Source organism: Mustela nigripes, chromosome 6, assembly GCF_022355385.1.
Source record: "Mustela nigripes isolate SB6536 chromosome 6, MUSNIG.SB6536, whole genome shotgun sequence".
NCBI classification, from domain to species: domain Eukaryota; kingdom Metazoa; phylum Chordata; class Mammalia; order Carnivora; family Mustelidae; genus Mustela; species Mustela nigripes.
Window position 1 is genome coordinate 73,400,766 of NC_081562.1, and position 13,985 is coordinate 73,414,750.

The following is a 13,985-nucleotide window of genomic DNA, read 5'->3' on the forward strand; positions in this document are numbered from 1 at the left end:
GGTGCTGCAGTTGCTCTGAGTTCCTCTTTGAGCAGAAACCCACACGGAAGGGGATGGTGGCTTTTGCCACAGCAGCAAGGTTCACAGAGGGAGCAGAGGACATCTATGGCTTGGTAAACAATATTTTATGTCCTTAAGCTCATACTTTGACCTCTAGGAAAAAGAAAAAGAGTATTTATGGTCTAGCATTAGATTGTGATAGGAGTTATGTAAGGTTAATAAATTAACCTTACATGTAGTAGTTATTGACAGTTTACAATGTAACGTGCCACTTAGGAAGCATCTGTAATTGAGGAAGTGTAATCCTGCAAGCATAAAATGGAAAAAGAAACCTATCATTTATAAGATAGTCTGTCATCTTGTATGAGTGTCACCACAAAAACCACATGCCTAGAACTTCCATATTCATGGACTGTTTCTGTAAAATGACAAGACTTTGCTGAACCTTATAAAGTGAACTTGAGTACAAGTAGTAGATAACTCAGAAATTTTATGCCACAGCATTACATTTGTCGCTCAGTTTGCAGAAGCATGAGGTGGTAGTTGCCATCTTGAAGGTTGAGCCTTGGAGCCCCCGGGTAACTCAGTCAATTAAGTGTCTGACTCTTGATTTTGTCTCGGGTCATGATCTCAAGTCGTGAGATGGAGACCCACATTGGACTCTGTGCTGGGCGTGGAGCCGTTCTGAGATTCTCTCTCCCTCTGTCTCTGCACCTACCCACTCTCTCTCTCTCTCCCCCTGTCAAATAAATAAATCTTGAAAAAAGAAAGTCGAGCCTTGTGCCTGTTGGTGGCTGCTTTGCAGTTCCATGTGCACTGTTCACAGCCTTGACCAAATCCCCTTCCGAGAAGGCCTTCCTACAAAATCGGAACAAAGCGTTAACAGGAACAGTTAGCAGCAAGCCGTGTCTTAATCAAGCTGGGGTGGGGAGGAGAGATTTTCTGAGTGTTTTCAAGTCCCTGAATCCCATGTACTGCAATGAGGCTGGGGATTGTCACACTTAGAATGCAGGGGACAGTTGATGGTAGGTCATTAGGGTTCCCTGCTGGCAGTGGAAATGTGAAATGTGGTACCGAGGTGCATGTGCTCCAGGGTGTTTAGTACCCTTTTATTTCTGCATTATTCAGTGTGGAAAATAAATTTATGACACTTGGTTACAGGAAATAGAGTGCAAGGAACAGCTGATGAGAAATCTGCTTTCAGAATGAGTGCAGTGGGCAGTGTCCCTTAAACTAGTCAAAATGTTTTAGAAATCTGTGCACATCTCTTGTCTTGATGACTCTGTGGAGCTAAATGGAACCTAGCAGAACAGGACATTTTTCTGGATTTAATCCTCTGACCAAGACTTTCATATATTTAGTAATCCTGAGACATGAAAGGTTACATAGTGCACAAAGTTTAAGTCCCCAGTTGTTCTTGTCTTTGAAAAATATATGTAACTCTAGAAGCAGTGTCAGAAACAATAAATATGAAGGAGGTAGAAGTATGGGCCTTCTTTAGGAATCCACCTACAAATTAACCTAAATATTTAGTCTTTGCTCCTTTTGCATGTTTCAGTATTTTCAAAAGTGAATTAAAAGTCTCCCCAAACTTACTCTTTGGTCCTAATTAGTAGGGGTGGTTCATTTTTTTTTTTATTTCTTTTCAGCGTAACTATTCATTGTTTTTGCACCACACCCAGTACTCCATGCAATATGTGCCCTCCCCAATACCCACCACCTGGTTCCCCCATCTCCCCACTCCCCGCCCCCTCAAAACCCTCAGGTTGTTTTTCAGTGTCCATAGTCTATCATGGTTCACCTCCCCTTCCAATTTCCCTCAACTCCCTTCTCCTCTCCATCTCCCCATGTCCTCCATGTTATTTGTTATGCCCTACAAATAAGTGAAACCATAAGATAATTGGCTCTCTCTGCTTGACTTATTTCACTCAGCATAATCTCTTCCAGTCCTGTCCATGTTGCTACAAAAGTTGGGTATTCATCCTTTCTGATGGAGGCATAATACTCCATAGTGTATATGGACCACATCTTCCTTATCCATTCGTCCGTTGAAGGGCATCTTGGTTCTTTCCACAGTTTGGCAACCATGGCCATTGCTGCTATAAACATTGGGGTACAGATGGCCCTTCTTTTCACTACATCTGTATCTTTGGGGTAAATACCCAGTTGCAGGGTCATAGGGAAGCTCTATTTTTAATTTCTTTTTTTTTTTTTTTTTTAAAGATTTATTTATTTATTTATTTGACAGAGAGAGATCACGAGTAGGCAGAGAGGCAGGCAGAGAGAGAGGAGGAAGCAGGCTCCCTGCTGAGCAGAGAGCCCGATGTGGGGCTCGATCCCAGGACTCTGAGATCATGACCTGAGCCGAAGGCAGCGGCTTAACCCACTGAGCCACCCAGGCGCCCCTATTTTTAATTTCTTGAGGAATCTCCACACTGTTCTCCAAAGTGGCTACACCAACTTGCATTCAGGATGGTTCATTCTTGAGTAGAAATGGAGCATTATACATAATTTGATTCAGTTTCAAAATAAAGTCCTTCTTTTTAAAAGAAGAACTGGTAAAGCAGATCTTTAAAAATTTTTTGCTAAAATAGATGACTTTTCTATCCATACATGATGAATTCTTAAGATGTAGGCCAATAAAAAACAGTAACTTAGTTTTTTACGTAAGGTTTAGTGTGTTAATCCCACATGTTCTGAAATAATAACGGGTTTTTTAAAACTTAATATTAAACACACTGGCAAAATAATTGTTAAATAATACTTGTTTCCTCTACCAGCTATTGTAGACAATTAGAAATTTTCTTGCCTAAGGACTTCAGCTTATATGGTTGAGAACTTCAATTCCTGGTGTATGTAAAGTTCTTTATAAATTGTTGTTGGACTTAATTGAACTTATTTTCTTCATAGTATAAAATGATAATTTGTTTACTTAAATATCAATAAAATATTATGAACCAATAAAGGGAAGTATAAATGTTAAAATAAGGTAATTCTGATGCAAGCATAAAATCTCAATATAGTGTTTAAATAATCTTGCTCACATAGAGGGCATGATATTCCCTAGGGCTACTTGTAATACATGTTGCTTCCTTCCTCCTTGTTTTCCTATTTACTGATGTGTGCCCTGTGTCCTTGCAGTTCAACAACATGTTGCTGTACTGCGTACCAAGATTCAGCTTGGTGGGCTCTAAATTCACAGTTCGAACCAGGGTTGGCATCGATGGAATGAAAATTGTGGAGACTCACAATGAAGAATATCCACACACTTTCCAGGTGTCTGGGAAAGAGAGAACACTGGAACTGCAAGCCAGGTGAGAGAAGCCTTCCTATCACACAGCTTTCCAAAAGCATCAGAATGAGTTGTAGGACCGAATAATTCTGAGGATCTTTCCCAAATGAATACTATAGACCTCTAGGAATCTGGATAGACATAAGGAAAGAAACAAAATCTCTTAAAACGCAGGAATCATGTTATCCCTTTTGATTCTTTCATTAGTGCCTAGAGAGTAGTTTTCAGACAGTAAGAATTCAGTACATTAAATTGACTCTTCAGATTTGCTAGGTGCTCACAGAATGAAGTGGTTGCGTTCAAGCCAGAGTTTTGAGTCTTGTAAGAAAGGGTGCTCCCCCAACTCCTCCCTCCACCCTTCCTTTTGGTGCCAATGTTCGTTGATGCATCAGAGAGGCAGAGTATAAAAGGTAATGATTCTCCTGCCACATTTGGAGGATATAGGAAGGGGGGCCATTTGGTTATAGTGGCCTCTAGAAACCAGGACTTCTGGAAGGCATGCTTCATACAAGCTTTGTTGAGTTGGGAATAAGGATGGGGGTTCTGGCACCCATCTGCTTAACATAAACAGATTTGGAAAGAAAAAACTATGAGATACAATGGCTTATAGCTACCTTGTGTGTAAACCTCTGAACGATAGAGTGCTGTCAGGTTTTGAAATATCTGCCTGAGAAGACTGCCTTCCATCTCTCCTACAAAGTCTTATCATGGTGCGATTTGGGAACCTTCAGAAGGTCACACAGATCGGGGGGTTAAGTACCAATCCTGACTCTCGGATGGTTCTGATATCCGAGAATCTGGAGACTCAGCACTTCTGCTCCTTTTTGTTCTCTTACACCAATAGCATATGGCTGCCTAGATGAACTCATCCTGGATATTTGTACGTAGTAATTGTGTCGAAGTTTGAAGTTCAGACTTTTAAAGGAGAATAATTCATTTTAGCAGAAATCTGCCCAGGGAATCAGGGAATTGGTGAAATAACAGTGAAGGGAAATAGGGCAGGCTGGTACAGTTTGAAGAAGTAGCCCTTTGGTTTCCCACAGAAAATCTATACTGAACCTGCCATTACTTAGCTGCCAGGGACTAAGGACTAGAAGGTGGCATTTCAAGCATAAGTTAAAAGCGTAGAGGACTTGGCTTTGCATGGCATGCTTTTCCTACCTTATGGTGGGATTTGGGCTCCAACCACCAAGCCCAAGGGAAGAATATATTATGTATGCTGTGTTTGGAGGCTCCTGACCTGAGTCCTTGCTCAGTGCGTGGTTTACTGAGCAACTGGTTCTGGCAACAGGGAGGTTGCATCAGTAGTTCTGACCATCAGAGGAGTCTTCATTGCAGAAGAACTAAGACACCACTGCTCTGAAATCCAGCATACTTCCAAATCTGCAAATTCAGGAGAGGTGTTAAAACAGCAAAAGAAAGATTATCAAGGTTTTTGGGGGAGTTGGGTAAATGGAAACCCCAGCTACCTGATGAATTTTCTTAAGTACAGACAGTAATCACTTTGTAGAGTTCCAATATGCAGTATTGGATATATTTTAATTAGCATTGAAAACATAGTCATTTTTCCTTAAATTTCTTATTCCCCTAATCTCATTGCTCAGTTATATTTATGATTATATAGTGAATTGAAGAGATGAATTAAGTGATTGCTTTTCATCTTGTCTATGATTCTTTCAAGAATCAGGACAAACATTGAAAGTCTCAGAACATCAGAGTGTTATGGGGATTACATGAACCCAAAGTTCAGTATGTATTTGGAGATATTTAAAGATCATTCTCTTCTGAAGCCACCTGTGAAAAAAGGGTTCTGCTTTTCCTGCTAAATGAGTCAGCCTGAAGACTGACCTTTTAAACTCTGCTTCCTCTTTCATATTGAAAAGAATATTAAGTATTCTGTCTTATAGACTTTTTATGTAATTATTTTATATTGCTAAATGAATAAAAAAATAGTAAGTAAATTAGAGGAGTAAAAATTCTGCATGACTTGAGAAAGTAGAACAAAAAGCATTAAAGACTTGTCAAGTTTCTTTGCATTTCAAAAGCTAGACGCATCTAGGAAATAACTGTGTTTCCAGAGCAGCGGAACTCATTTTATCCAGGCAGGGGACTGCAGTAGTGAGAAATCTCTTTTGAGGGACAAGATTAAATGCCCCCCACCACCAAGGCTGTTGGTCCAAGGATTCCCCAGGTGAACAATAAGCAGACTCTTCCATTTGAGGGCATGGATTCCAGCAGCATTCTTGGCACATCTTGACACTCACGAAGAAATTTGCATGAAAGGTAGATGATGTCATAGGAGCAAAACTCCTGCCAGACTCACCCTATGTGATACCTGGGAGTGAGGCATGTGACCTTCAGGCTGGAACTCCAACTTAGCCCTAGCCTACCAAACACATGCAAATAAACAGAGCCCGCTTTTGGCATTCTTCAAATTCCTCCAGCATAGAGATCTAGCTCTGTCCAGAGTCTACTAAAATGGGGACTTTTCTAATATACTCTGTGACAGCAGCCAGCTGGATAAGCTACCTGCAAGGGAGATGAAATAAATAAAATTTGCCTCAATAGGAAAATGGATTTGACTATAGTCAAGGAAAGTTTTTCCCAATAGAAAGTATTAAATACTGAAGTAAGTCCATTAACCTGTGAAACTTCCTTCCTATAAGCATCTAAAATGTTTGCTTTGCTTTATCTGTAATAGGTTAAATACGGTATTGCCTAAAGCTTTCTAGCAAAATTGTGTATCAAAGGAAATGTTAAATAGCTCCCTGAGGCCTTACAAAGATGTTTTAGATTCTAGAGGATAATTATAATATTTTCTAAGATGGTTTGTGACCAGTAGCCTTCAGAAGCCCCCTGTTTTTTCTTAAAGGTGAATTGGAAGACTGGTTGTGTATCTGGTACAATGCTAAATCTGCAATTACCTAACATACTGAGCTAGATGATGGTTGTTAAACTTAATATTAGGGCAATTTATTAGTGGAAGCTAAATGTAACTCTCCCAGCAAAGTGGGTGGTGTAAAACTCTGTTTTAGGGGTGCCTGGGTGGCTAGGTGGTTAAGTGTCTACCTTCCTTTTCAGGTCATGATCTCCAGGTCCTGATATAGAGCCCTAGAGCAGGCTCTCTGCTCAGCGTGGAGTCTGCTTCTCCGTCTCCACCCCCCCATGCTCGCTTGCTCTCTCTCAAATGAATAAGATCTTTTTCAAAAATTAAAGATAATAAAACTCTGTTTAAAAAAATTTATTTGTTCAGGGATGCCTGGGTACCTCGGTTGATTAAGCACTGACTCTTGATTTCGGCTCAGTTCAAGATCTCAGGGTCATGTGTCAGGCCCCCAGTCGGGCTCCACACCCAGCTTAAAGGATCTCTCTCCCTCTGTACCACCCACTTTCTTAAAAAAAAAAAAAGGCATTAGTTTGATTGCCAGCGATTCTGTTTAATTTTTATTATAACTCCTTCCTAGGCATCCCTGAATTTTCCAGAAAGTTGGAACAGCATTAAAGCATAGTTTTATTCATGAGGTGTAACTCATTAATGTTCTGTATTCACTTGAATTTTGTTTTGTTTTAGTTCTGAGCAAGACAAAGAAGAATGGATTAAGGTAACCCATATATCTATTTTTTTATTTTTGTTTTTTGGTAACCTTCGTCTGTGTGTACAAACATGCACATATAAGAGTGTACACATATTGTCATCAGAACAAGGTCATTTAATTTTTAAGATCATTCTTACATCACAGACATTTGTTTGATAAAGCATTTTTCATTAATTTGCATGTGATATTTTAATGTGTGCTCTGAATCTCCTTTATATTTTAGGCTCTTCAAGACACCATTGATGCTTTCCATCAGAGGCATGAAACCTTCAGAAATGCAATTGCAAAGGATAATGACATGCAGTCAGAAGTTTCTGTAAGTTGAAAAGAATTCTTTAAGTTCTTTTCTCTTTGCAGTTGCAGATCTGTCTAATCATTTGCTTATGTTGCCTTTTCTCTTTGCAATGCCAAACCTGGCTATTTAGACAGAATCTCATTCTTTCTTACATGAATACAATAGTGAGTGCCTTTGTGTGGTGCTTAAACTTCTTTACACCTTTTATTTCTTTTCCTAGGTCTTGAGTTTCAAAGCAAGATATGAGCAGTGTTGTCAAAGTGCTTTTTAATAAATAAGTAAATAAGTAAATACATAGATGGAAATGACAGCTTTTTCTATTAAAACTCGATCCTATTTAGACTGCTGAGCTGGGGAAAAGAGCTCCAAGATGGATCCGAGATAACGAAGTAACGATGTGTATGAAATGCAAAGAGTCTTTCAATGCACTGACAAGAAGAAGGCATCATTGTCGAGCATGTGGACATGTAAGTGAGATTTCTTAATGATCATAAGGTTGCTAGTAACTAGATAGGTGTTATATAATCATCAAGTTTGAAAAGACAAAAAAAAGTTATTTAATTAATCAGCCACCTAATTGATAAACTTATTTTGGTGATGACTATTTGCAAAGCACTGTGCTGGGTCCTGGAGAAAAATGGTAAGCAAAATGATACCCCTCTTCACATATCTTACATTCTAATGGAGAAAATAACAAAAGTCAAGTAAATAGAAAAGCATTTCAAATTACTATAAAAACAATAAAGAGACAATGAAGAGGTTAGAATGGAAAATAATGATAATGTAGGAGGACTTAAAACCACTTTTACTTAGAAAAATGAAGACCTTGGGCACCTGGATGGCTCAGTTAAGCATCTGACTCTTTATTTCACCTCAGGTCATGATTTCAGGGTCATAAGATCAAGCCCTGTGTCCAGCTCCATGCCCCAGCAAAAAGCCTGCTTAAGATTCTCTCTCTTCCTCACCCTCTGCCCCTCCCCTCTCCCTGTCTCCTTATTAGAAAAATAATAATAAAGAAAAGAAAAATAAAGACCTATCTGAAGGTTGTTATTTAAACTGATGAGGGTGAGAAGGAGCTAACCATGCCAAGAGAGGTGGGAAAGGTGTGGAGTAGCACTCTATGTCAGAAGCCCTGAGATAGGAGAAGGTTGGATCTGCTCTTGAGGTGCCAGAGGTCATGAGGCAGGAGCCCGATGAGTAAGTAGAACTGTGGCATAAGAAATAGTTATCAGTAAATAATAACCAAAGGAGTTGATGTCCTTGAGAAAGCAAGAGACGGAATGTAAATAGCATAAGTGGAAGTTCAGGCGTCTGCTGGGAGAGGAAACTTCCCTCCATTATAACAAAAAAGAAAAAGGTAATGATGGGTGCAAATGTGGGTGTGTTTTTGATTTTGTGGTAGGAGATTTTCAGCAAAATGATAACTGTGTTGTCATTGAAGTATGAGGAAGAGTCATGGGCTGAAAGAAAAGGGCGTAAGAGTGGAGGGGGAAAGAGTCAAGAAAGAGGGCTCAGTATGAAATAGTTGTCTCTGGGCAGGGGAGTGAGCGTCCCCAAGGAACAGGTGTGGACTGCTCTGTGCCCATTAGAGGTTTATGGTTATGCATGTAAAGGGACACTCAGTCCATTTACTGGCAAGGTGGTTCTCTCACAAAATTCAGTACCTCTGGCCAGAGAAGGCAGGTGACAGGTTTTCAGTGATTTGAGTTGTTTCATATAGAAAGCGTGAGGAAGAAGAAGGCATGAAATGAAGTAGGAAAGAGATAATAGGTTTGGGATAGCCTTGTAAACCAAGCTGAAGGTGATATACTTTCTTCTAAAAAGTGACAAGTAAACAGAGAAGGGTAGGCGTTGTAGTGCTGTGATTTAATATATTACTAATATGCTAAAGTGCAAAACAGTTCGCATTGATAGTTCTTTTAGATTATTCTCTTACTGCAGATTTATTCTTCCATTTTTTTTCCTGAGTTTTCTCTCAGTGAAACAATTCTGTGATCAAATTCAGTTTGATAGCAAACAACTTTTACCCTCCTCGTTAAGACTTTTTGATCTGTCATTGAGTTTGCTTGAAATGATTTCAGGCATTGACTGGTAGTCTTACCTTCAGTAAACAAGCAGAAGAGTATTTGAATGTGGATTACCAAAATACTATAATGTGACTTGGAAATAAATAAGGTGGTAGCTGATATGAATGTGCAGATGCAGGCATGTCTAATTCCAAATCCAACAGTAATTTCATTGTAATTTTGAGAAAACAATGAATAGTTCTTTATCATGAATTTACATGCTATGAACCCAAATGAAGTTTTACTAATATTTATATGTTCATAAATAGTTTATTATAAATTGGGAAAATACGCTTCTAGAAGCAAGAAGATAATTTTTTTTTACAGATTTTAATTAAATTCCAGTTAATATATAGTGTAGTATTAGTTTCAGGTGCACAGTATAGTGATTCAGCCCTTACATACAACACCCAGTGCTCATTACAGCAAGTGCCCTCCTTACTCCCCATCACTGTTAAGTGCCTTCCCTACCTCCCTCTGGTCATGATCAGTTTGTTTGCTATAGTTAAAAATCTGTTTCTTGGTGTGGCCCTCTCTCTCTTTTTTTCCCCTATGCTTATTTGTTTTGTTTCTTAAATTCCACATATGAGTGAAATCCTGTGATATTTGTCTTTCTCTGACTCCTTTTGCTTAGCATAATATTCTGTAGCTCCATCTATGTCATTGCAAATGGCAAGGTTTCATTCTTTTTGATGCCTGAGTAATATTCTAGAGGGAGTGAGTGTGTGCGCGTGTGTGCGCACACACCACCACATCATCTTTATGCATTCATCAGTCAGTGGACATTTGGGCTCTTTCCATAGTTTGGCTATTGTAGATAATGCTCCTATAAACATTGGATGCATATATCTGTTTAAATTAATATTTTTGTAATCTTTGAGTATAATTGCTAGGCCATAGGGTAGTTCTATTTTTAAATTTTTGAGGAACCTCCATACTGTTTCCTACAATGGGTGCACCAGTTTGCATTCCCACCAGTAGTGCAGGAGGGTTCCTTTCTCCACATCCTCCCCAAAACCTGTTGTTTCTTTGCATTGTTTATGTTAGCCATTCTGACAGGTGCAAGGTGATATTTTATCATTGTTTTGATTAGTTTCCCTGATGATGAGCATCTTTTCATGTGTCTGTTGGCCATCTGTATGTCTTTGGAAAAATGTCTATTCATGTCTTATGCCCATTTTTTAATTAGATTATTCATTTTTTGAGTTTTAGAAGTTTTGTACATCTTGAATACAAATCCTTTAACAGATATGACATTTGCAAATATCTTCTCTCATTCACTTGGTTGCCTTTAGTTTTTTTTATTGTTTCCTTCACTGTGGAGCTTTTTATTTGGATGAAGTCCCCAGTGGTTTATTTTTATTTTTGTTTCTTTTGCCTCAGGAGACAGCCACTAAAAAGTTGCTATGGCCAAGAAGATAATTTTTTTTAACTGGAAGGTTTTTTTTTTTTTCCCCCTAACAGTTATCCTGTAATAATCAGAACAAAATACTTTTCACTAAGAAATAGCAAGCATTTGCACAGTACTCATTTGTTGGCACTCTGTAAATGTTCATGGGATGCCTTATGAGCAAAGTATACAAGGACAATCTCTCACAGAGCTTATAGCCTAGTGAGAATTACAAACATAAACTGTGAATAATCGTACAAGTATATGGTTAAAAATGAATCAGTATATCAAGAAGAGTAAGGAACTTCATAGCATAGTGACAAGAGATAGTGCCCCATTCTGGAAGTTAGAGGAATCTTGAGGAAGTGAGAGTTGAGTCAACATTTGAAGGATGAACAAGAGTTAATTCACTGAAGCAGAGATGAGAGACACTTCAGGGGCTCTAAGAAGCCTGTGTCACAGGGGATACAGAGGGGAAGAGGGGTAGGCCATGGGGATAAATCTGTTCTTTAAGAGCAAAAGGAAAACTGTAAGGATTTTAAAAAGAGGAGAAACCTATCAGATTAGCATGTTTAAGACAACATCTGGTGCTGTTTGGAAAATAGCCTGGAGGATTATTAAAATAGAGGCTAGAGAATGCTCTGCTAAGAATCCCAGTAAGCATGCTACAAGGACCAGTCATGAGACCTAATAGTCCAAATTATGACATTGATAACTTGGATGTGGAAGGAAGATGCAGAAAAATAGACAGATTGAAAAAATATCAAGATAAAATCAGCAGGACTTTGTAATATGGTGACTCTATGGGGCAAAGTAGAGGGAGATGTTGAAGACGATGACTCCTAGGTTTCTGACTTGGCTTGACTGGTTAGATGGCTGTGCTATTTTCTACAATAGGCAGCACTAGAAGGGAAAAGGTTATTGGGGGGGTGGGATGAGTCAGGAGAGATCTGAGGGCAGGGAAGATCAAGATTATTAGTTCATTTGAGGAGATATTGATGAAACATCCAAAAGTATGAAGGGTAAACGTCTGGACCAAGCCTTTGAAGACCTTCTTTAGAGTGAGGCAGACAAGGGTGAACAAGTAGAGCCTGTCACCAACAGAATTACAATACCATGGTATATATTCCTGATGTTCATAGGGCGTTCTTAGTCTAGTATAAGTTTGTGTTAAATATTTAATTCTTTCTTTTTATTATTACTGTGATTATTGCTCAAATCGTTGATTATTCACTTTTTTAAATTTAAGGTGGTTTGTTGGAAGTGTTCTGATTACAAAGCTCAACTTGAGTACGATGGTGGAAAATTAAACAAAGTTTGTAAAGACTGTTATCAAATAATAAGTGGATTCACAGATAGTGAAGAAAAAAAAAGAAAAGGAATTTTAGAGGTATGGAACACTTAATGTTTGGTAATGTTTAAATTTTTATGCAAGGAATGTAGAATTGTCTTTTAACCCTGAAGAATACAAAAGCATATTTTGTTATTTCTCTTAATATTTAATAATTTGAAGAACAAGCAAGATTCATACTTTTGTCCTATCTTGCTGAATTTGGGGATCATACTCAGTTGTGTAGAAAGAAGAGGGACAAGTGCTATATTTTAATCACGTGCATTTGAGAGTGAAATATAATGCTTTTGTGAAGATGGCTATAGTCAAATATTAGAGTATTAATTGTCTCTTCCGGTGCCTAACTTATGGTATATTTTTTAATAGAAAAGCTTCTCTGTCAATTTTATCATATCGGCTTCAAAAGCCATTGTCTGAAATTATTAGAATTCATATTAAAGTATTTATTACCTGAAAATATCTACCAACTTACTGCATTAAAAGCATCATTTAATAGCCAGTGACACTAATCTGGTAACTGCATTGAAATATTATTGAAATGTCTTGCAAATGAATTTGACTCATGTTTTCAAACTAAAGTCAGAGCCTCCCAAGCCGGGGAACTGTAATTCAGCTTGTATCTGAAATGAGTTTTATACTCAAAAGACATTAATGTAAGGAATAAATTATATAGTAAGGCCTTTGTGGCAGAAAGTTCAACATAGCCTGGAAGGTCTGTGAAGGATAATAGGCTCATGATCAGACTCCAATATATCTAAAGTCAGAGACACACTTGGTTTATAAAGAATTTCCATGATTTATTAAGAATCAATGAACATTTATTGAGCATCTATACAGTGTAAGCTTACAAAGGTCATTTCTGCTAAATGAAAAAGAATCCATTGGAAAAAGTGTCCATTGAAGGTTAAAGTATAGGCTGACAAGCTAAAAGTATAAAACTGAATCCTTCTAGGGTATATATGTTGCTTACAGGCAGACCAAAATGAGGCTTTCTCCGGCAGGAAGGTGGAGACCCATTTCATTGGCTCCCAGGAGCACAGCCTTGAGACTTAAACACAGCAACTGATGAAACTGGCATAATGGAATGAGTCAAATAACTTGTGTTAAGGGATGAATTTCAGGCTGTATCTATGAAATAAAAAAACTCTAGGTAGTTTTCTCAAAAAACCTTTATTGGGAGGACAAGTTACCAGGTTAACCCTTTTAATCAAATAAATATATAATGTGAGGTCAAGATAATATATATATGTGCACATGCACACACATGTACACACATATTTGAAACTGGCTTCATGCCAGCGGGTTTGTTATGTGCTCTAGACCAAAAGTCAACAAACTTCTCCAGTAAAGAAAGGGTCAGAGAGAAACTATTTTAGTCTTTTCAGGCCAAGAGGAAAAGCGGAATATTATTTCTATAACAAGAAAAAAAAATATTTTCACAATTTTTTGAAAGAATTCAAAATTTAGTAATAACTTAGTATAACTTTTTATAATATGGCAATAAGCCTGGAATTCGTTGCGAGTAGGGGAGAGTGCAGTTCGTTTAACTGGAGTCCAGAGTTAGTGTTCGCTGTCGTCAAATTGATTTTAAATGTTCATCCTTAAAAACTATTCTTAGCTCATAGGCCATACAAAAACAAGTGGTGGGCTGGTGGGCCCTGGTTTGCCAGCCACTACTTCTTAAACTGTCTGTGATGAAGGGCCAGTTTTATTTCCAAATCACCACAGCTCAATATTTTTGTGACATAATTATGTTGCCTGTGTGTTGTCACAAAGCCCAGTTGCTCTAAAAGTTTCTAAGTGCTTACTCTTACTTTCTGTGTTTTATATTGAAGGTGTAGCAAAATAGTCTGAACTAGCACTGTTCAGTGGGCATTGAGTAGCACTACCCTAATGATTAGAGCAATTGAAAATAGAAACAAACCACTCGCTTCCCCTAATGTGCATAATAAAATCTATCATTTAGTCCAAGGGTTTTGTTTTTGTATTTTTTTA

General features: G+C 38.1%; 1 protein-coding gene across 7 annotated transcripts in view; it reads left to right on the forward strand.

The window, feature by feature from the left end:
- FGD4 (FYVE, RhoGEF and PH domain containing 4) overlaps positions 1-13,985 on the forward strand; it is a 214,691-nt gene that overhangs the window by 192,704 nt on the left and 8,002 nt on the right. For all 7 annotated transcript variants that reach the window (XM_059402867.1, XM_059402868.1, XM_059402870.1 and 4 more), the window contains 5 exons: positions 3,142-3,314; positions 6,864-6,894; positions 7,112-7,204; positions 7,525-7,650; positions 11,889-12,029. In XM_059402867.1, coding sequence (XP_059258850.1) covers positions 3,142-3,314; positions 6,864-6,894; positions 7,112-7,204; positions 7,525-7,650; positions 11,889-12,029 — 564 coding nt within the window. The remainder of the gene's footprint in view (positions 1-3,141; positions 3,315-6,863; positions 6,895-7,111; positions 7,205-7,524; positions 7,651-11,888; positions 12,030-13,985) is intronic.